Source organism: Rhipicephalus sanguineus, chromosome 9 (genome assembly GCF_013339695.2).
Source record: "Rhipicephalus sanguineus isolate Rsan-2018 chromosome 9, BIME_Rsan_1.4, whole genome shotgun sequence".
Taxonomy (NCBI): domain Eukaryota; kingdom Metazoa; phylum Arthropoda; class Arachnida; order Ixodida; family Ixodidae; genus Rhipicephalus; species Rhipicephalus sanguineus.
The window spans coordinates 81,674,303-81,697,734 of NC_051184.2; the positions used below are offsets into that span (position 1 = coordinate 81,674,303).

Sequence of the window (23,432 nt, forward strand, 5' to 3'; positions counted from 1 at the left end):
GCTGGCAACGCTGTGCAGCTTGTTCCGGGGCCATTCGTTGCAGTCACGGGATCTCTGACAGGCGCTGAACACGGTAGCTCGGCTGCTGCGGTGGTTCTACCGCCGTGAGGAAACGCTTTACCTTGGGTACGTACTGCAGCGACGCTTTAGCCCTCTAAACGCGTGAACCTTCGATCCACGACGTCTCGACGCAATCGCTAGCGTAGTGCTCGCGCGTGCAAGTCGCCGTTGGAACGTTCCCAAGGAGTCCCGTTATGCGGCACACCTCCCTGGACGAAACTAGCGAAACTCACTCGCTCGGCACCGCGCGTAGCTTGTTTCAAAAGTAGCGAAATGCGAGGGCATGGACTCTTCACTCTGCTGACCGGTGAACTTGGGCTACCGTTATTCGCGAAATGCCGACTCGACCAGTTTCGGTCACGGCGCACGTAGCCGTACTACGTGTGCTCGCACTGCAGTGCCGCCTCACACCGCGCCTACGGCGTTTGCTGTCGTGAAAACTGTTAACATGATTCTTCTATCCCTCGCTCCTATAGGAGACATCCCTCGTCGTCGCTGGAGCAGGCACCACCGCTACCACCATGTCCGAGTTCTGGCTCATTTCGGCTCCGGGCGAAAAGACCTGCCAGCAGACATGGGAGAAGCTCTGCAGCGTTACGGCCAAGCAGAACAATTTGTCCACGAACTACAAGTTTCACCTGCCTGATCTCAAGGCGAGCGGCTTCACTTTGCACTCGTTTACCTGGAATGCACGTGATCTGAGAAAAAGAAAATTGCTTTGCGCGCGCGTTTAACGCCGGTAACTACACAAGCGCACATCAGAAGCGGCACAGTGGTTATTCTTTGCGATCAGCGTCAATGAGGGCCGAAGGTTCATTGGTACAAAAGCATCTAGCTCATCGAAATCGGCCTGTATTGCAATTAAGTTATTGCATATTTTAAATGTGATTGCTGGCGCAGCAAGAACATATAATCTATAAGCGACACAGGCAATTGCAAACATTTCCAACTAACTTAATTCCAGATGCTTGAGTTTAAATGAACTGGGACATGTGCAGAGAGGCGAAAACATACTGCATGCTAATGCTCGTTACAGTTAGCAGCACTGTTAGGATTCGCCTTGCAGTCTACACTCCTGCATTGCATACCATATCCATCATACAAGGGGTGTTCAAGTGAAAAGGTACGAAACGACACTGTGGGTATAAGTGAAGACTATTCAAAGCATACACTATGTGCCTGATCACAACGATCCCATTGATGAACGAGCCGAGGGATTCCTTGTTTCCAGAATTCCTGTGGCCGTGACAAGACCCAGTCCTTCACAGCGTCCTTGAGTTTGTTGTATTAGTCGAAGCGCGTCCCTTTGAGGTGTTTTTTCGGAGGATCAAACACATAGAAATCTCGGGCGATGATTGGTGGCCGGTTTAACACCTTCCGCTGTCATAAATTTGAAACTACATACTCTTGTTTGGCTACACAGATCCTTGTATTGTCGCTGTCGTATTGCTTTAGCAAGACACATAGTCCCTGTACCCACGTGCCAACCACAGTTGATTTTAAAAAAAGTTCTAAAGGAGCAGTTCTTTGCTGCATCCCTCTGGCAATGGTGATGCCGACACTTGACTCAGCCTTGAAAGATTGGCGAGCTGGCCAGAGACCGGTCACAATTCGACTGCTCTTGCTCTGCTGATGAAAACTCTTGGCTATTAGGAAAATAGAGGTGCATTGTTTTGTGCTAAGATATTACCATTGACTGTGTACTGGTGCCATGATCCTCCTTGAAAAATGTCGTGACACTCAAGTTTCAACTGCGAACCAGTGACACAAGTGAATATGTTGATCAGTATCTATCCAGCAGAATTGACCATGTCAAGCATGTTGGAAACATGCAGAAAATGCTACTTATTTGCTATATGCAGCAAAACCTTGTTGTAATGAAGCAAGCTGTAACAACGTGTTGTACGTAACAAGGCAGTTGTAATTGCTCTCAAAGTTTTCATAGGGATATATATATATGTGTGTGAGACCTCATTTCACTGAAGGAGGTACATTGTGTCCATGGAGTTTGGCGTGAGAATTTTGCCACATTTGTCTCTGAAGCCAAAATGCTGCACGCTTTCGCACCAACTACACCACGCACCGTGAACACTGCTGCAGGCTTGCGCAATTAAACTTTGCCACCGAGATTGCATCAGTGCACGATGCGATATCAAATTGCATTGTGCTTGGGGGGACACAAGCTAGCTAATTCAAGTTGACACGGTGTGGTTTATTGCATTGTTTGTACATGCTGGATCAGCGGTGAAGTTGGGACTAATTGTAAATAAATGACAGGTCACTTCAGAACAAAATCCAGATACGCAAAAAACTCATGTACCAGGTGGTAAGTAGTTGCACAACGCCAATACCAAACATTATTTTACTGTTATAATTTCATCACATGGTATTTGGATGTATCGCTTTACAGTGGACCACAACACTGTTGATTTCTTCGCACATTTAGTGTTTTACAACTTATCGCACATATGTTGCAGTAAACTGCAATAATGAATGAGCAAGTAATCTTTATAACAAACTGAATTCTGATCCCCCTTCAACGTTGTGATGATGAAATTTAACTGTTATATACATGCTATTTATTCCTATGTTAACATGGCAGCGAGTACCTCCTTTATGCCGATATTGTCTGAGGCGCTTGGATGGGAGTGGCATTTTAAATGTGGCCTTGTTTTGCAGGTAGGCACGCTTGATCAGCTGGTGGGCCTCTCGGACGACCTCGGCAAGCTCGACACCTACGTGGAAGGGTAAGCTAGCGTTCTGCTTGAGCAGCAATTACTGGCAGAGTATGGTCGTTTCTTGGAATTTATGTTAAATCACTCTAGCATCAAAATGATCACAAGAAGGTGAATTAATCAAGGGCTCATTTCCTTTGTTAAACACAACCCAACGAAACCAACAGACATTGAGGGCAACGAAAGTCTAGGGGACGTTATTTGTATTCTTTAATTGTGTTGTAGTCATTATGATACAGATGTAATGAAATTATAGTGGACCAAGAGAGAACCTTCTGCCAGTAGGAACGAAACCTACGACCAGTTGAGCTACAGTGGCAGTTGTCTTCACGTCCATTTTATCAAGTATTTCTGTACATGTAAACGTGGATGTGTTATCTAGTGCCGTCCGTAGCCATGACGGCGAGTGTGGAACACTTTTTCTTGCCAGCTGGCGTCGTGTAGCGCGTAAACCTTTAACCGAGTAGACAGCCGACCAATAAGCCTTCGCATACTACCCGAAGGCATCAAGTGTGCCGGAACGAGACTCTCGGTATGAATGAACAAAAGAAGGAGAATGGGTCAAGAGCTGTTTATCTTCGTAAGACACAGCCGAATGAAACCAACAGTTGATTCTGTGCAAGTTGACTCGTATTGCATTGAGCTGAGGAGACGGTAACAAAAGGTGTCAAGTCTAGGTAGACTTGACATCTTGAAAGAACGTCTTGAAACGACTGGAAAGAACGCAGGCAAAAAGTACTATATTATACCAGTGCAAGAAAGGCAGAAGTGCCGGTGATGATGGAAATCTGAAGTGATGAATGATCAAGTAAGGAATTTCACTGCAGCCAGCACTGCTTGCTTAATTATATCTTAATTACAGCAGTCCAAGACACCTATACCAATAGCTCTGATAACCATCTTGTTTGCTTACTGAATTGAATAATTAAGACGTTGCATTTGTTGTCCTAAAACTATATTTTTTCGGAAAAAATACAACCGGCGGCCCCGTATCTTAAACCTAGTTGCCGATATGTTAACGTGTTCATTCTAAAAAGACAGGGCGTGCAAACACGGACACCGTGTTTGCACGCCCCGTCTTTTTAGAATGAATACTTACCAACTAGCTCAGCTCTCTGTTATTCTGAACGTTAATGTGCATGCAAACTCATTTTTTCCAAGAACAACTCAACAATGAAGCCAAATGCGTTCAATGAAGTCATAGTGCAGAAAACACTGGGACCGTAGCGCTATGGCGTCATTAAATGTACCGAACCATCTAGCCCAAAAATCTGTATTCTTGGAACTCAACAATGAGATTCATTACCATTATTAATGCTCTGATGTAGCTCACTAGAAAATTTTGAGAAAGGGCTCCGAGAATTTTTTTTTACAGCGAAAGCTGTTATGAGATCACAACAAGGGCCGTTATTGGCGCCGTAGTTGTCCGCCGCCGCTGCTGGTGTCCCTAACCACTATCGCTCGAAATTAAAAAAAAAAACTAAATAAGAAAAAAATTTCCAGGATGGAACGAGGTTCGAACCTAGCCCCTATGTGTGGGAGCCCAGCATTCTACCTCAGAGCCATGCCGGTGCTTGAAACTTCTTTACAAAAAGGCCCTATATAGCCTCCATGTCGAGAAGGAACCACATTAACATATGTAATGTAGCGTGGTAGAAGAGTAAAATAACAACCAAGCGTCACATAACGCGAATTCTGTAACCAGGCATCACACAATGTGAATTGCACGAGTGGTTTGTTGAATGCTTCCAACCCATTACAAAGGGTTCTTCCATAATTCTTCAGCGTCATCAGCCACAGCATCAACAAAGTGCACATAATGCCTTACAGGTGTTTAGCAGGTACCACGGTTCTGCACAGAATGACGAAAAATTGCATAGTGGCTGCTTCCCTACTTCACAAAAATTATGATTCTTAGGAGTTTCACAAAAATTATAGATCATGGGAGCCTTATGGGCTTCCTTGGCAACCAATAGAAGTGCACTTGCGACCCATGATCCATTTCTTCAGGGTCTCAATAAAGTTAATTCCCTCTATCTCTTTCTCACGTTAGCGTATGTTAAAGCGTGGTGGGAAAGTGAAATAACGACCGGGCGTCACACAATGCGAATTACGTAACTACTGGGTCGTTTAAAGCTTCCAACCCATTACAAAAGGCTCAGTCATAATTCTTCATTGCCATCAGCCGTCGCATCAAGCAACTGCACATAATGCCTTACAGATGGTACCTCGCTTCTCCGCAGAATGACAAATAACGTTGTGGTGGGTGCTTCCCAACTTCACAAAAATTATGATTTGTGGCGTGGTGGGTATGTTGCTAATATACTTGTGTTAGTAGCTACAAAAGAGTTTATAACGGGCTCTAGAAATACTGCTCTTCCAGCTTTCGCTGTGACTGTGCTGCGCTTTCCGTGCAGGCCTGGCGTTCTTTTGTTGCAGTCTGGTTCACAAGGCTAATTTTTATATTTCCGTGCTCGTGTTATCTAAAACTTGGTGTACTGTACGAGTTCCTGCAGTGCTTGAATCCCTGTTGAATAGTGTAAAAAATTATGCACTAATTGCACTCGTGTTTAATTTGAACTTTCGTACTGTACTTGTAAATAGAGGCTGAATTATGTATTTCATACAACATTGTAAGTATGTACTGATATTTTTTCTGTAACTCACCCCTGCTATGGCTTAATGGCCAACAGCATGGTCATATAAATAAACAAACAAACAAATAAATAAATAAATAAATGGAAACCACTGCAGATTCAATACAGCCAGGCTCAACTGTAGTTCTTAATCTATAGAAAGTGCCGTAGATCTAAGTGCCGTAGAACTGCACTGCGAAGTGTGCCTTGTGAGACTTGGAGAGCGCACACAACATTGCCTAATAGGCATGAAACGGTGTGGCGTGGCGATTTGTCGGGTGACTTACGAGTGATCCGCCGGTGATGTTTTCAGGGTAACCCGGAAAGTTGCCAGCTACCTCGGCGATGTGCTGGACGATCAGAGGGACAAGTTGGCCGACAACTTACAGGCCAATGGATGTGAGTCTTCGTGCGTTTAATGCGCAGTCACTTATGACAGTCACGTTACTGCCGCGGGCGTGTGAAACCCCTGCCAGCTTAATGTAAGCACTCCTTTCGCTTCTGTTGCTTTGTTTTTTGTCCAACAGAATGCGTTGGCGGGCTAGTTGGTGAGAATCCATATTGCTTTTTTAGCACAAAAAACGACACCACAAGAAAGCGCTGTGTTCTGTCTTCTTTCTCGTGGTGTCGTTTTTTGCGCTAAAAAAGCAATATGGATTTGTTTTTTGTCACCCACCAATGGTGTGAGCTGGCGCAACAGCCAGCTGACACCGTTGATAATGTAGGCATGGTGCTGCTCGTACGAGTGACAAAGCATGGAAAGAAATAGCATTCGAATTGAATTGTTGCAATATCCTAGCTTTGGACAGCAGTACCTACTAAGTACCAGCAGTAAAATCCCAAGGCTGTACTTAAGGCTCGTTATTGTGCTTTATTAAAAACTTGGTGTGGCAGCACAGCATTAGTTATGGACAGAAAATAATTGCACCCTTGAATAGGATCCTTATGTGAAATTGTCGCAGTTCCTGTGCTTGTGTGTGAACTGGTACACAATGCCCCATCAGTTCAAATATTACATTTACGCTCCCCATGCAAAATCCGTGTGGCCTGTTGTATTCCTTCAATAAGCGATGTTTGGATCAGTACCAGTAAGGTATTGCCCTCCATGACTTATCGATATTGCATTTCTAATTGTAATCCTGGTTTTGAAGGTGCATTTTCAACCTGCTTGGCAGGGATATTGGGAATGAGAGTCTGGCACTTAGACCATGCAGTAACAGCATCAGCGAAGTATGAAATGACTGCGTTGCGCAGAAAACTGTCTAGAATTGAAATAGGAGGCAGCACACACTTTCGGTTGGCAAAGCTGCACACGTGCAGACATCTCTATGTGATACACACTGCTTGCAGTGCCACTGATGAGCGAGGGCTGTTAATGCCAGCCCATCAAGTCAGAAGACAAAGTAGGCGAGCAGCCGCAACAGTTGATGAGCTGTTGTATGTGAACAAAACCTGCCATAAAATCTTAGTCTAAACTCATTTTGAGTATGTGGTGCAGCTCAGGTCAGATCAAACTTTTATTTAATTTCTTTTGGAATAGGAGGAGGTATGGCTAAATGCCATGTGAACGGCTTGACAAAATTGCCCGCCCTGTGTGTTTAAACACGGCAAATACATAACATTTGTTTTAATGTTTAAGAAGAAAAAGAAAGACCTTTCCTGTACATGCAAAATGTTAAATAAATTCAGGTGAGTGCAACCCATGAGACAGCACAAGTAATAAATACAGATTCGGGTACATATCATGTAGACATAGCTGTAAGAACTTGATTTCGCAGAGTAATAAAACGGGTCAAATGAATATGTAGCTTAACTGGTCTGCGATGTGCGTATAGATGGACATAAATGATAATGTCAATGTTTTTGTAGATTACAGTGTGCCAAAATAAAGTGCCGCTGCCCCATAACTCTGCAACACCTTCAAGTGTCGTCAGTCATAGATTTGAGCCACTTCATCAATACCCAACCCCTGTATTGTGCAGTGGAGTTGGAGGCATACATTACGCGCTTCCAGTGGGACATGGCTAAGTACCCCATCAAGCAGTCCCTCCGGAGCATCACCGACATCATCAGCAAGGTAATGGCAACTCTTCGATTAAGCCTAATGTCATTGCTGCAGACGTGTTTGTATGCTCACGTTCCCATTTTGCTGCGAGACCTTGTCTTGCAAGTTGAGTAGATGTCCATAGTGACAAGATGCACCGGAAACATTGAATGCTGGCTCAACATCTCTCCCTGTTTTTCTTGTTTGTTTATGTGAGCTATCTGTTTATGAAGTATATGAAAGTGTAAGCACCTTATACAATAGACAGCCCAAGCAGGTGTTCCATTGAATTGTCCTGTTAAAGTGAGAACATCCGTTCTGGACATTGCTATCGAATTGCAGTGCTTCGCCATGCGTAAGCTATATTTAGTCTCTAAAACTTACTGAATTCATGTGTGCACAGACCTATGAATCTTGCGCACACCAAGAAGGAAACATAGATTTGAAGCTGCTTTTATGCAAATGATAGCAATCTCATCCCGAGATCAACAGTGCTCTCACTTCCTGTTGTTTTCCTTGCAGACACCATAGTTTCCTGTAAAGATTATTAGGGGCCACTTTGATGCTAGTGTCCATGAGAGCTGAAAGTAGTATCTTACGCTCAACCAGCATGAGAGTGAATTGTGGTACGGTTGCATTAAATATGAGCTGCAACAGTTTCCGATGTTGCAGCTGAAAAAAAAAAAAATTTTGTTTTCAAAGTCTTACTGACTAAAGTAAAAAAAAATAACAGCTCTGCACTAAGTGGCCTAGCAAAGCCCAGAATAATTTGCAGCATTTTTCTGCTCTGCTATCTTGGTGTTGTGGTACTGTGACATTACAGGAAAACATATACCGTACGCAGAAAATTCAGCATGAAACGTTTAATTTATTGCCAAGAAGTAAAACGTTTACACCTCCTGAAGCCATGGCTTTTTGAAAAAATTAGTAAGCAGGCAGCATTGCTAAAATTATCTTGGTGCAATGGATCCATTGTTGCAGTAACGGAGTACCATTGTTTTTTAGAACGCTTCCCGACATGAATGGTGAAGGACGGTTGATGACTGCATCCAGTTTCCAATGACTTATTGCAAGGCAGTGGATACTTTGTTGCATGAAAGTTCATTGAAAGGATGTTGTTCTGTACATGTTCTAGGGAATGCTGATAATTTCGGAGTAATTTTATTATATATATATTTATATGGATACCCTAATTGCCCAAAGGGCAATTAGGGTATTCATAATGCAGGCAAAATGCAGGCAAACCATAATGCAGGCAAAATGCTGTAATTGGGAAAGAAAACACTAGAAATACAACGCAAAAATGAAAAATGTTATAGTACTAACAAGAACAGCGCAATACCAAATCTCTTTCGAAGAAATTGTACCGAACGTTCCACAAAATCATGACATCAGGAGGATATCTTTCAGGTTTGTTTGGTTTCTGAAATGAATGATAATCAGACATCACATGCAGTAAGAAATACAATGAATGAAAAAATGTCGTTGCACTCGAGAAACGTGTGGATTCATGTCAGGAAACGGCAGGGGCAAGCAGGACAAGAAAAACAGACGAAAATTGGCGCATTGCATATCCACGGACTAGCCAAGACGCATGCTCAGGGCTTTGCCTTTCTCTCTCGTTTTTTTATTTCCCTTTCCAAAGAAGCGTATATATTTGTACCTATGAAATGAACACTCATGTTTTTAGCCAATGCCAAGTCCTGTCCGTCTTTCTTGTCTCGTTTGCCCGTGCTGTTTTCTTATGTGAAGCTGTGCCAATAAGCTCAAGTTCAAACCCTTTTGAACAAGTGGAGCGCTGACTGAAAAGATAGATAATCGTTGATAGTGGCAATGCTAGATGGAAGTGAATTCCATTGATCTATCGTTAGTATAAGAGATGAATTCTGGTATTTTTCAGTATTAGAACTGTCTAGTTGATGTCTAGTTGACTGTCTGGTGAATGGGAAATCAGTCATACTGCATTCTTGCGTAAAAATCACCGACTCGGAAGCACATGCAGAAGTTGAATGTAACCAGTTTGTGCTTCTTGCAGCAAGTCGGCCAGATCGACGCGGACCTCAAGAGCAAGTCAGCCGCCTATAACAACCTCAAGACGCAGCTGCAGTCCATCGAACGCAAGTCCACGTGAGTACTTGTCACCATTTTGCCGGAAAGACATGCTGCTAAGAGTCATTGCCGAAACATTCAGGTAGCTTGCTGCAGTGTTTCACTCGGCTGTGGCATTCTCTAAGCTTGACTTTGCAAGCTTTGATACTTAAACGCAACACAAAATCCGATGTGAAAGAATACCTAATATTCATTATCTGCATGAATATTTTACAGTAGGATTTGCGAGAAGCATTTTTACATAGCTGCATCTGACCACATGTTATATTGAGTTCACTATTCTGAGGTTCACTGGCAGTAGAATCTCGCAAATGAAAATTGCTTTGAATGTGATTACTGCTTAAACAGAACAACGGTCCCTTAATTGGTTGGTTTTGTATTTGGGCAATTCAAAAAATGTTTTTATTTATCAGAACTGAAATTTTTAACAAATTTATAGCCTCAGGAGCAAGCTGTAAGATTTTTTTTTAGGGATGGACAAAAATTTGAGGTTCGAAGTGAATAGCAATTCTCGGCAATGCGGATTTCCTGTTGGTTTCATGACGTAGCAGTCACACGCTGCAGTGAAGTCACTTTTACAGGGGGGTTGCATGCGGTCAAAAACATGTCTATTTGGTCATTTCGAATAATTCAAAATTTCAGATAATTTGAATTCATGTCAAAGTGAATTCAAATATTGTACTATTCGTTCGAGTATTCAAAGTGTTCGAATATTTACACATGCCTAATTTTTTTTACTAAAGAGGGACAGTCTGAAATGTATTTTTGCAGCACCTGTCCTAAACTGCCATCTTTTATAAGCAGTGACAATTCATTAGTGCGCTTCGCTGGAAGGTTCATATTAGCAACTACAAAGGGCGGTTCTTCATAGTATCGAGATAACAAAGCAACAGCTGCAAGGTCAAAAACCGTTGACTTACGTTCCTCCGCCATGGCCGGCCCCCACCGCACGCAGACTCGCCTTGCACAACTTCATGTTAATTGGCCACGACTCATAGCACCGTATTGGACCAGACGAACTCTCTCTCTCTGTTGGCCTTTTGCCGTCACAGGGGCAGCCTGTTGGTTCGCAGCCTCGCAGACCTGGTGCGCAAGGAACACTTCGTGCTTGGCTCCGAATACCTGACTACCCTGCTGGTCGTGGTGCCCAAGTGAGTACCAGAGGCTGTAGACACTGGCGCTTGTTGTAGCAGGCGTGCCTTGTCACTACCATTGATCAGTAAATAGCAGCTCCAGAGGACCTGCTGCGATGACTTACAGCTATGGCCTTTTGCTGCTAAGCACAAGGACGTGGGTTTGATTGCCAGCTATAGTGGCCATGTTTCGATGGCAGCGAAATGCAGACGCACCCGTGAATGTTTATTAAAGTGCTTGCTAACGAAACCTCCTAGCTGGGAAAATATTATATTAGACTAAGGCGTGTCTCGGAATTATGGGTAGATTAAACCCCAGAGCTCAATTCCTTTACAAGGCACCTCTTCACTTCTTTCTCAGTTAACACAACTCCTGTGAACCCTTTTTGAGAATCATCTGTCATTAAATGTAATTAATGCGCTAGAAAAAAATAACGCAGACCTGAGATTTACAATTCCCGATGCTTTTAGATGCTGTGAAACTAAAAAGTGGGTCTAGTGTGTCCCATGCTGGTTATATGAACGCACAGAAAATGTGCGACAGAAATGACCCCGACAAAGTTTCGCAAGAAAGTAAAAAAATAAGTGTATTGAAATGCACAGAACGGTAAGCTTACATAGCATTATTTAGCATACCAGTAGGCTCAAACGCCAGTATAGTCTGGAACTGCTTGCGATAAAGTTTGTTTAAAACGCACCTAGCACAGAGGGTGTGGCATGGTTTGCACTTGCGCTAAATCCTGCAGGCATGCCTGTTCTTGCCGAGCACGGGGAAGGCTGAGCAAAATTTCAACGGCTCCTACCAAGGATAGGCTTCTTGCACATGATTCTGTCATGTATGATTAATCATACCTATGATTAATTAATGTTCATGTGCAAGCAGTTATCTTTATTGTTGCCAATGCATATGTTACACTCATTTGATTTTACACCTGATCTAGGAATACTGTACCAGCTTGCCACAGTGAAAATGGGGAAACTCTTATCGGACATAATCTCGGTGCATAATCTACGATGGCATTCTTATATGCTGTAGTGAGATTTTATGCAGGGACCAGTTATACTACCATTGAAGCTGTTAATACAAATCACGATTGATTTTTTTTTTTGTTTCTGTACAAATCACATCACAAAGGAAAGAGCAGTTCTAGTTTTCCATGATATGGAACTGTGTTGAAACATGACAATGTTTAATAAACAAAGTTTTATGTAAGAAGGCTTCCATGCCGAGTCTCTTTCGACGACTTTCTCTGTCATGCAAATGCTGCATTGACACTTCTCGCCTCCTGTCGCTTGTGCAGAATTCTGTTCAAGGACTGGTACTCCAAGTACGAGAAGCTGTCCGACATGGTGGTGCCGTATTCCTCCCAGTAAGTGACTTTTCCCACTTTAAACCGTTGCCGAAAAAAAGCTGGTCGACTTGTTTGTGTCTGGGTCAAATGGCCTCAGAAAGTTGCCAAAAGCCGACTCCTTTCACATATGAAAAAGTATTCTTGCATGTAATTGATGGCATGCAAGTGCAAAACAAAAGTTGGGTTGGCTACTCACTGCTGGTGTGAAGACTGTGGAAAGAGCGTAGCTGTTGTCCTTTCCTGCCTCCATTCTGCCCTCCTCACCCTCGCATCACTACTGCTCACCTTCGCTTCCCTTTCCAACCTCCTTACTATACACAAGGCTATGCTATGCTTTCTCTCTCTCTGTTGCCCACAGCAACGCAATCATATGGTTTGCACAAACACGTGTTCTGCTAGCGTGCCTGGATAGCCGAGTGGTTATGATGTGCACCTTCAGCCCATGGGCACCCGGGTTGGAAACCCACCTCTTTTATATATTTATTCTCCTCCTCTTCTCCACTTGTCTTCACCTCTCCCCTTCCTCTAACGCATTGCTAGGCGGCACACTCGGCGAAGCCAGGCGCAGCTGTGCCAAGTGGTTGCTAGGCAGCGCGAGTTTCTGCGAACGACCCAGCAGTGAAGCTCGAGCTTAAACAGTTCTGCTGTTAAAAAAATGTACAGAGCCAGACTGAAGCCATACTGCATCAACTTTGAATTTTAAATGTATGCAGGACAATAACAGGGTAGCTATAAAGCTGGTTAGAATTTAGTGGTGGTAGCAAGGACAACTGTTTTTGTCAGCCTTGAATCACTTATAATCAACATGACAAGTTAAACCTCGGTATAATGAAGTTCTCAAGATAACGAATTATTTCAGTTCGTGTGAGCTCATGTTCACATAACACCGTGTATATCTCAGATTTCAGTATTACGAAATTTCACTGCTGCTGCGGAGGAACACCAAGGCAGTAAATTGACACTTCACTGGTGGCAGTGGTGATATGGTTGGTTTCCACGTAGTTTTTGTAAACATTTTTTTTTTTTTTTCGAATCGCGCGTGTACGACAACGAGCACCCACTGAAGCAGAGCAGTTTGTTTTCTGGCAGGAGCTGCGGGGAAAGAGTGCATCTGGGTGGAGAAGGAGAGCAGGTAGTTGGTGTAGGGCATGTGAAAACCCTGGCACATAGTTCAGTATTCTGCCCCCTGCGTGCCGTGCATGCGAACCCTGTACATGCCAATGAGTGTTATCATTGTGTGGCTGGCCTGTGCTCTTAATGTGTCGTGCAGTACACTCAAACCTCAATATAATCAACACGGATATAACGAGTTATCAGTTATAATGAAGTAAATGAAGAATAGTCTTGTCATATATACAGTGTTACAAATATACGTTTATAACGAATTTTCGGATATAACGAACTTATTTTCGTGTCAGATGTGACTTTGTTATAATGAGGTTTGAGTGTAGTACTATGAAACGACATTCAATACTCTTGCAGGTTGGTGTACGAGGACAACGAGCACGGCTTGTTCACAGTCACGCTCTTTCATAAGGTGGTGGACGAGTTCAAGCTCCACTGCCGAGAAAACAAGTGAGTGCCTGCCCTGCACACACCAAGACATAGTGGTGTATCTTCATGCAATATTTGGCTGTATTGCGTGCCTTTTCGTAAAATACTTCGTGCCTAATAATCATTAATAATAATTTTATTCGCACAAAGATACGAATCCTCCAATGACGTGCGAGGCTGGACAGAAAGGAAAGCTCCTTACGCTCGTACGTCTGCTAGCCCACCACCAAAGAACGAGTGGCATGCACATTATTAGCTTGGCTTATAATTTTTTGGAGGAAAGTGGCAAGGAATGAACTTTTCATGAAACACTAGTGAAACTGTTGTTCTTGTACTTGCAGGGATGCCTTTTACAGTGCTGGTAACTGGCACCTCTGACAGGGACTAAGCAATTACAGTGCATACGTAAAAGATTCATTCTGCGTACTTTTCGGTGGAGCTGCTTTGATTTCCTTGTTCTCCCATATTTCTCTCCGTTTGCTGGCTTTGGGGTCTGTTGGTTTCATGCTGCAGCTTACAAAAAAAAAAAAAGCCCCCTCAGTGCCGTTTCTTTGAAACAAAGTAAAACGCACTTTGCGGCGTGCATGAATCATGCGAGGGGTCTGCAGCCTTCTACGTATGACACCTTCTCGTTGCATGCAGGTTTGTGGTTCGCGAATTCGTGTATGACGAGAATGCACTGTTGGCTGGCAAGAACGAGATTGCCAAACTGGAGAGCGACAAGAAGAAGCAATACGTGAGTGGCTCTGCTTTTGCACGTTCTCTGGAAAGCAAAAATTACCAATGGTGGTGGTTCTGAGCAGAGCTTTGTTCTTAAAGGGGCCCTGCAACACTTTTTCAGCATGTTCAGAAAACGCTGCCGATCGGTAGTCGACGCTCCTGAAAACATGTGAGCCAAACATTATAGTGTAGCACGTTGCCTGGAATTTACAATGAATTGTCAAAGTCAGCTAAAAATCGCTCCCTCTTCTCTCTACGAATGATGCCATATACTCAAATGACTGCGCCATATACCCAAACTCGCGGCCATTGGCCGATTTGAGCATCGTGGGCTGCATAGTTAGTGCGCCTACCGTGGGAGGCCGCCACGTGCCCACGTGCGCGTGCTTGCTATCTCATTGAAGGTTAGCCACGCGTTCAAAGAAAAAAAAAGGAAAAAGTGTTCAAGGTCATTACGCGCGCGTGACATGACTTCTTTCCCCATGACATCCCTCCTTGCTTAGCTTCCAGCACGTTCGTCGGGACGAGAGAAGAGAGAAAGCAATTGCAGCGTGCGAAAAACCTCTAACTACACTCATATTTGAGGGATTCTAAAAATTATTGCGGCGGTCTATTCGTGAGGCAATAAACTCCTTTAGTTAAGCCATTCAATGGCTACTTGGAAAAGTGTTGCCGGGCCCCTTTAAAGAAACGCTAAAGTGAAACAATGAACCGGTTTAGGTTGATAAATTGTACTCTAAGAGCTTTAGTGTAGTTAATTTCACCGTCATAGGTTTATTAATAGAGGGGAAAATCAAAGTCAAAATTTCTTTTTTAAATTTCGCGTTGAAATTGCTGTACGCAACATCACGGATTTCAAGGCGCATTTTTTGTATTGGTTCAACAAAATTCCCTGCAACTTGGTATGTTAAGTTTCTGGTCCCCTCATGAAACCATGTACTTAATTTTTACTGGTTAGGAACTACGTAGTACCTGGTAGATGATGTCAAAGTCTATGATGCCACAGCATTTCGTGCGGGAATTTAAAGGTGGTGTTGCCACATGCATTTTCTTTTTGTGTATTTTCTCGCTTACCAAGCGTCTTCTTGCTGCAAGTGTGGTGATTTTGGAACAGTGAAAGAGTAACTTACTAATATGAAAAAAATCTTTTTTCTCTTTAACCTCCCTTTAAAGCAAGTCTCTCATTTTGAGCCTTCGTGGACTCCTCCAACTATGTTGGTTGCAGCTTTTGCCGTCTTGCTGCATAGCTCCAGATCGAGGGTGGAACTCATTTCACTTATTATACCTGAAAGGCCCCAGTTGGGATATTACATGAGGGATGGGTCTTATTTACAGCGAAAGAGTGATTCGAGAACTCGTGCAAGAAGTGAGCTTGTTTGTAATAACACCTGTACTACCTTACCAGATGTTGCTGATGGCTGGCTCTCTTCCCCTTGGTCGGGTCATGTTGAGTTGGGTTAGGCTGGGCTAGGTTGTGTTATGTAAGGTTAGGTTAACTAGCTTAGGTAAGGTTAACAGCAACCTTAGGTAAAGTTTTTGTTAAACTACAAATGGAAGCTGAATACTATATGCACTGCAGCAGAAGTATGCCTTCGAACACACAATGCCTTCAGTGAAACAAATCTTTTTACGCCTTCTTTTATGTGATTTCATGCATGTACTCAGTGAGCTTTCCACTGATTAAAGTGGAACAATTCCAGAGACGGTTTAATGAAAACAGCACCATTCTAGGGATGTGGTGCATGATAACGAGAGTCCATAGGTTGGGCAGTAGGGGCTGCATCGGTTTGCCAGACAGGCACACAAATGCTATGCGGCAAAGCACTGTGCAGCAGGTGGAAGATAGTGCTATTTAATCAGCCACATTACGAAAGCATCACTTCACATTAGGCTCGTGCGAGAAATGTTACGGTTCAAAGCGATGTCAGGGCGAATAGTAATTATCAAGGTGAATAGCTTGAACAGTTGGGGGATCTGTAAAAACAAGGAAACCTTCACACGGGTGGCACGTCTTGATAAACATGCATTTCTTTTAGAGTGCAGCTCTTAGGCACCCCATCCTGTGTTGAGCGGCGTCGCTGTCGCCGTCGGTGGCATAACGGATAAGACATGACAAAGTAACAGATAGACATGAAAAAATTAAATGAGAAAAAAAAATACCTAGGATTGAATGGGATTTGAACCCAGGTCCTCTGTGTAGCAGTCGAGTATTCTACTCTACCACAGAGCCACGCTGGTGCTTGAAACTCATTTGCAAAAATACCCTATACAGGCGTCATGTCAGACAAGGAATGCGTTAACCTATGTACTAATATAGCATGGCAGAAGAGTAAAATAACAACCAGTCCGCACACAATGCTAATTGCGCAACGAGTGTGTGGTTTAATGCTTCCCACCCACTGCAAAGTGCTCAGCCATAATTCATCATCAGCCACATGCAGCATCAACAAAGTGCACATAATCACTAACGTAAATCACGGGGGGGTCCTGACCCCCCTTGTGTTCAGGCTGGGGGGGCACCCCTTGCAAGTGTCCCCCCCTTGAGATTTATTTCAAACGCCATATATTTGAATTGCTTGATAGTCAAGTATAGTGCAATGAACTTTTTTTGTTAATGCCTGTTTATTTTGTAGCGTGTAGGCCTGTGTTCAATACCCCTCAGCTGTGTGAGACTATTGAAATTGCAACTGGCCGCTTGACCGCTTTCGGAGAAGAGAACAATGCAGTTACATGAGCTGGGAACCCATGCTCGTTTTTCAAATTTTATTTCAAAGCATTATTCTTATTTTTATACAAATCAAAATAAAAACAAAGTGGCCACTGTGGCAAGATGTGTGTCCCCCCCTTGTGATTTTTCTGGATTTACGCCACTGCACATAGTACCTTACAGATGTGTAGCGGGTACCTGACTTATCCGCAGAAAGATGAATATTGGCGTAGTGGTTGCTGTCCTACTTCACAAAAATTATGATTCATGACGTTCATGGCGTAGTCATAAAAACGCAGTTGGCCTTGCCCCAACACGAAGCTGCGCTCAGAATTCGCATTAGGCAGTATCTTAATCGTCGGTGAATTTTTTGTAAAGAAAAGCAGTTTTTGTTAAATTGCACTCATTATACACTCAAACCTCATTATAATAAAGTCACATCTGCCACGAAAATAACTTCCGTTATATCCGAAAATTCGTTATAAACGTTTTTTGTAACACTATCTATGACAAGACTATTCTTCATTTACTTCGTTATAACCGATAATTCGTTATATTGACGTATGAGTGTAAGTGGGTTCAGCTGGGTTTCGATACTTATCTGCCACATTAGCCAGGATTACTTTGCGTCATGTGGACTACTTCACAGTCTTCACATGCCACTTCAGTTCCAGCAGGCGTGGTAATGGCGTGGGAAAACAGACACATTTGAGAACGACAACATAGGGCAACATAGCACTCGCTTGCAATGTTGTCATGAGTAAAGGGGCACTGCCGGACAGCGCAAGGCGTCGATGGTGTGCGGGGAATGGAAAAGTACCCGATGGTGTGCACCCCCGCCACGTCGACGCAAGCCATTGGCCAGCGAAAGGCGCGTGCCACGCGACCCGAACTGAGGTGCGAAACCCCAGAGGAACAAGCAGGCATTGTTCGGTGGAGTCGTCGAGGAGCAAGGTGGTGCAGGCCAGCGTCGCGTCCGCGACGGGAACAGCAGGGCTGAGTTCTGGAGGCAGCGTTTTGCATGCCCCGGGAGGGTAGCCGTCGACCTCGGGGGTCTACCGAGCGAGGCGTCCCGGGCTTGCGGCAGCCTCATCACGCAGTTCTCGTGGCACCTGCGGCACTACCACAGCTCGGAAAGACGACGGCGACCCACCGACAATCACCGGAGAGCCACGTCGGCAGTGGGATCCCGTGGCACTGAGGAGAGGCCGAGAGAAGCCTAACTGGGAGAGACCGGTGTACTCGACGGAGAACGAGGCATCGGCGAGGAAGACGATCAGCGAGGCGTCTGATCAACGACGGCGGCCCGGAGACGTCGGCAGGAGCTGCGACGACAGGACTGGGCGTCGACTTTGGACTTGGATTGAGTCTGCGGACTCCTCGAACGGAGTAAGAACGTTCCATGTGTAGCGCGACAAACTGAGAGGCCATAGTGGCCAGGCGCTCGAGTAGAGAGCAGCTAGACATAGCTCGAATGTTTTGTAGTGTTAGTGATTGCGCACTAACTCAGCATTTGCACTCGTTGAATTTTTGTTGTAAATTTTGAGTGCGTGTTAGTGTTGTTTGCCGTGGTGTTAGATAAGGTTTTGTTTGCTGTGCCACCACGGTGTCTCCCGAGTCTCTCTTGCCTCACTCTCCCAACTCCATCACATATTGCAAGCGCTCCCGAGATACGTGACAAATGTCTCAGTTCCTGTGCTTTCTCTGAGATGAACCACTAGCCCAGTGCTGCATGTTTTTGCAATTGTCGCTGTATAACTGATCAGAATCATTTTCTGTCCCAGCATTGATTCAAGCATGAGCGAACATTTTTTTCTTTTGATTTTTACAGGGGCTGCTGATACGTTGGCTGAAAGTGAACTTCAGCGAAGCCTTCACTGCCTGGATCCACGTGAAGGCCCTGCGACTCTTTGTCGAGTCTGTTCTGAGGCAAGTTTCACAAACCTCTGCGTTTACTCTTTGTTGTCATGACCGCTAAAGTAACTGCCATGTTTTAGTGAAAAACATTGTGTTGCGCATTCGATTACGAAATATAACAACTTACTCCGATGAAAGCGAGATGCACCTGAAGCGCATTTCGAACTACATTGAACTTGGCTAAATTGAATTATCCTTTACATTGAACTATTTTCAAACAAGACAATGCTTTAACATCAATGCATAGGAACATTTACGGCTACATAAACAAAAATAGCCAGAACACTTGATGTACCGGACATAGGGCAGTGCAAAACGCACCAAGTTTGCTTTCCTCACAAGAAGTTGGCTTTTTCTTACGGAAGGGGAATTTCCCACATGCATTTGGGAGAGTGAGCAGTGTGATTAGGAGGGCCGTATTGATACTGCATTTTCTCACCTACAACTCGCCCCTGCATATAATCGCCACTGCCAACTACATACTGCGCAAAAATAAGGAAAAAGAATCTTTGTGTATTGCTCTAAGCCGCCTTTCTTGCAATATCATGAAGCAATTCGGTGAAGCCCACTTGTGCACCAAAATTCGCATTGTAAATACGGAAAATCTTAAAAGTTTTGTATCAAACTGATTGTTGTTTCCTAGAGATATATGCGGGTTCAACTGCATCAGGAACAATGCGCAAACATTTCGTTGATCTCTCACACACTGGTGCAAGAGAACTTTAGTTTAATTAAGCCGATCTTCAGGGCCACCACTTATACCTTCTACTAGGCTTAGCGGGAAGGTAACTGCTAGCCACACAAGATGCAAATGACGCTACTATAGATGACTAGGCCTTTGTCAATGACAACACAGAAAACTGCAAGACCAATATCACGGAAGCCATAATTGAGAGTCTTCTAGGTTCTTGGATTTTATGCACCCGCGGCAGTGCGGGGAACAGTGTAGATTTCTCGTTTTTAATAAGTGTGTTTTATCGAGATGCAGTTAAGATGTTAATTCAGCTTCGCTGCGAAATGACCAGGAAGCCAAGCAAATGTGCATTCAGTCTTACAGAGCAGTGACTGGACATTCTACTTCTGTTGCCAGCAAGCACGTTCTATGCGTGCGCACGATATTCACTGAACGGTCGTGTGCAAACTTCTGGCACTCGCTGCTCTGAGCAGAGCTGACCGTGAAAGCTCTGATGCATAAAAAAAACTGCGCAAAAGGCAATAATTAAAGCAACGCAACTCTTTTTTGTACCTCTTTTTTTTTTGCCTTGCATTTCGTTATTGCATTTCGCACAGTATGAAACAACTAGCCCGACATCTTTTATTCAGCATAAAAAAAATCTTCACAGGCTTCCATCGACTGAGCAACCAAGTTTTGTTGGGCATGTTGAGTGGACTTGATGTACGTGCGTGTTTCTTCCACGCTCGACTTTCTAATGCCACGACTTGTGTTGCAGGTACGGGCTGCCGGTGAACTTCCAGGGCATGCTGCTGCAGCCGCAGAAGAAGACGGCCAAGCGACTGCGCGAGGTGTTGAACCAGCTGTACAGCCACCTCGACACCAGCATTGCCCAGGGGCCCGTCGACGTGAGTACACACTGTTCACAACTTGACGATCTAGTGCAAAGAAGTGCAAAAACTGAATAGAAGTTAAAAGTATTCATGGACAACTCGAAGCACATGAACATAAACACATAGTATTGCAAATGAGTTCTGCGGAATCCCGCAAGGTGGTGGAAGGGTTAAGAAAGGGAAAATAGACAACGAACGGGTGGTTGTCTATTTTCCCTTTCTTAACCCTTCCGCCACCTTGCGGGAATCCGCAGAACTCATTTGCAATGCAGGTCTTGTTTCACACAACGGACGAAATCGCGATCTGAGCTCACGGCTTCCATGTGACGTGGTAACCCTTGGTCTGTGCGAAATGATTCGTGAAACACTGGAGGCAAAATCATAGTTCGGATGTTTGGCCAGAAACATCAAAATCCTCCCGTCATGCGAGTGCTGGCTGTGAAGCAATCCGAATCGCGTCACATGTCACGCGACTAATTCGTTCGTGATCACATCCGTGATCACGAAAACTTGTGCTGGAAAACTTCGTTCAAATTTTTTATCGATTTTAACGAAACTTGCTGAGTTTATGTATATTTGTGTGCCAATTTCAAGTATGCAGTTGCTTTTCTAGTACAATGTATAGTTTTTAAAATATCAAACAGTTCATGTACCCCATTGGGGGGAAGTCTTTAACTGAGAGTTGCAAAGTAAATCAGCATATGACAATAATTTGGGATAAGAACTGTGTGTGCAGTACAACAAAAATGGATGTTGTAAACCCATTTCAACAAAAGTTATGGTATGTTTAACGTCAGCGAAATTCCAGCTTGACGATGACTGCCTCGCGCCTGCAGGCATTAATGCCTGCTGGCGCAGTGGCTAATGTGATGAATAAATACCTTTGTCGTATCCGACACTCATCATAAGGTTATGCAGTGACACCTTTGAAAACATATTTGCAAGTTTTAGCTGTACTTAATAGTATCGAATATTTCATTGTATCCATGCTCGAGGTTCAATTGTACTGGCAGTATCACTGCATGAGAGCACAGTTTGGCATACTTATTTCAGTAGTGAGTCTGAGTGAGTGATAAAAGGTGAGAGCGGATGTGGCTGTGAATGAGTGACTGTTGGCCCATGCAAGTGGTCACCGGTAGGTGTTATTAGTGAGTAAGATTGTCGGAGTATGAGTAAGCACCATTGTTGACTTGGGAACTAAGTCACAGGCTCTCGACAACCCCACTCAGCGTTACGAGAGCAAGGTCTGTGGTTGTTCACGTGCAGGACATTCCCGGCCTGAATATGGGGCAGCAGGAGTACTACCCGTACGTGTACTTCAAGATCTGCATCGACATGGCCGACACGCACGTGCGGCTCTAAGCGCAGGGGAGGCGGCCACTACCTCCTTTGGCTTGGGGTCCCACATTCCATCTGTTTTATTTGTCTAGCAGTGTACAGATTAGCATTGTTGTGTGTCACGCAATAACCAAAAAAAAGATATACATATATATATATATGAACAACGAAACGAGTCTGCCCGCTTCACTTCATCACCGCCCGATCGGCCTCGTCCTGCAAGAGAGAAAAAAAGAAAGCGCATGTAATTAAAAACGAGGGAGTGGACAAGGGCCTCGCGAACGCTGCTCTTTAGTCTGCATTCCACATGGCAAGTACAGTCATGGACAATTTAAATAGGAACAACCTTGGGCTAACCCAAACATGTTCTTTCGTTTTTTTTGTTCGCACCAGTACAGTTCATATTGGCACGATTTCACTTTGCACACTTAGTGTGGGGCCTAAAGAATCTTTTTGCAGCTGCACAATTGCCAATGGGAGATTGTGCTCTCAAATTATCGCTTGAGGAAGCTGTTTGCATTTAATTTGTTCACGACTGTAATAAGTACATAGGCGTTTTTCATATCGCCCCTTATAGAAATGCAGCCACTATGGCTTGAAATCGAACCTCAAGCTTAGCAGCCCACTAGCATGGCAAAAGAGTAGGGGTGTGCGAATATTCGAAATTTCGAATATTTTTCGAATAGTGTTTGCTATTCCATTCGATTCGCACTGAAATTTTACTATTCGAACTATTCGAACTTCCCAAGGACTAATGCAGTCAACATCCGGTTGAAAGTGACCCCTTCAGACTTTCAATATGCTTCACCTCATTACACTCTCGTATTGCGGCAAAGCTGCCTTTTAAGCTCCGTTACGGTCGAACTTAGCCAAGAGAGAAAATCCGGTTGGAAGTGGTCCCTAGATTTTCAATATGCTTCACCTCATCACACCCCCGTATTGCGGCAAAGCTGCCTTTCAAGCTCCGTTACGGTCGAACTGAGGCAAGAGACAGTCAACGTCTGATTGGAAGTGGTCCCTAGATTTTCAATATGCTTCACCTCATCACACCCCCGTATTGCGGCAAAGCTGCCTTTCAAGCTCCGCTACGGTCGCAAATGTATTAACTCAAGAAAACGCTGGTTCCAATATGGAGATGAAAGATGTGGGAGAGTTGGGGGCTCAATTAATGCTGTTTTGGACCTGAAATTTGGGCAGGAAGTCCGAAAAATCGGACGCCGAAGCTTTTTAGCATCCAAAATTTCAGATGTTCTTATATATCGACGTCTACGAGGCAGATTTGGAACTCTGGACTTGAAGGGAGCAGACTTTTGTCCGCCACATCAGTTGGGCTTCCACAGAAGTTGAGAGAGGAGGAGAGGCTGAGGAAATGGCATCTTTGCCTATCACGTGTAAAGTGTTGTCGGCAACACTTTGGTTGCACCAAATCATGTACATAAATGCAATTTGGCCTCTACATTGCCTCATTTTTGATAAGACAACTATGAAACACCACCCCGCCAGTGCTTCATCAACCTAGCGAAAAGAAACATTCATGTTGCTATCTCGTGAGAATATGCTT

General features: G+C 44.1%; 2 protein-coding genes across 2 annotated transcripts in view; one reads left to right on the plus strand and one right to left on the minus strand.

Annotated features, from left to right (window-relative positions):
- LOC119405958 (V-type proton ATPase subunit C) lies at positions 1 to 21,987 on the plus strand. Its single transcript, XM_037672784.2, has 13 exons — positions 1 to 126; positions 537 to 713; positions 2,740 to 2,807; positions 5,745 to 5,830; positions 7,414 to 7,508; positions 9,511 to 9,602; positions 10,637 to 10,735; positions 12,019 to 12,087; positions 13,552 to 13,644; positions 14,266 to 14,359; positions 18,882 to 18,979; positions 20,419 to 20,548; positions 21,800 to 21,987. The coding sequence occupies exons 2-13, from the start codon at positions 582 to 584 to the stop codon at positions 21,893 to 21,895; spliced, it is 1,152 nt and encodes a 383-aa protein (XP_037528712.1). The 5' UTR covers positions 1 to 126; positions 537 to 581; the 3' UTR covers positions 21,896 to 21,987.
- LOC119405957 (S-methyl-5'-thioadenosine phosphorylase) overlaps positions 21,928 to 23,432 on the minus strand; it is an 18,070-nt gene continuing 16,565 nt past the window's right edge. Inside the window, exon 9 of the mRNA XM_037672783.2 lies at positions 21,928 to 22,087. Coding sequence (XP_037528711.1) covers positions 22,058 to 22,087 — 30 coding nt within the window. The 3' untranslated portion in view covers positions 21,928 to 22,057. The remainder of the gene's footprint in view (positions 22,088 to 23,432) is intronic.

What these genes read in the sequence shown, in the direction of transcription:
- LOC119405958 (XM_037672784.2), top strand. Translation starts at nt 582, where the DNA reads ATGTCCGAGTTCTGGCTCATTTCGGCTCCGGGCGAAAAGACCTGCCAG. An exon ending in GCGACAAGAAGAAGCAATAC is followed by an intron (nt 14,360 to 18,881) that starts GTGAGTGGCTCT and finishes TGATTTTTACAG; the next exon opens with GGGCTGCTGATACGTTGGCT. An exon ending in TTTGTCGAGTCTGTTCTGAG is followed by an intron (nt 18,980 to 20,418) that starts GCAAGTTTCACA and finishes CTTGTGTTGCAG; the next exon opens with GTACGGGCTGCCGGTGAACT.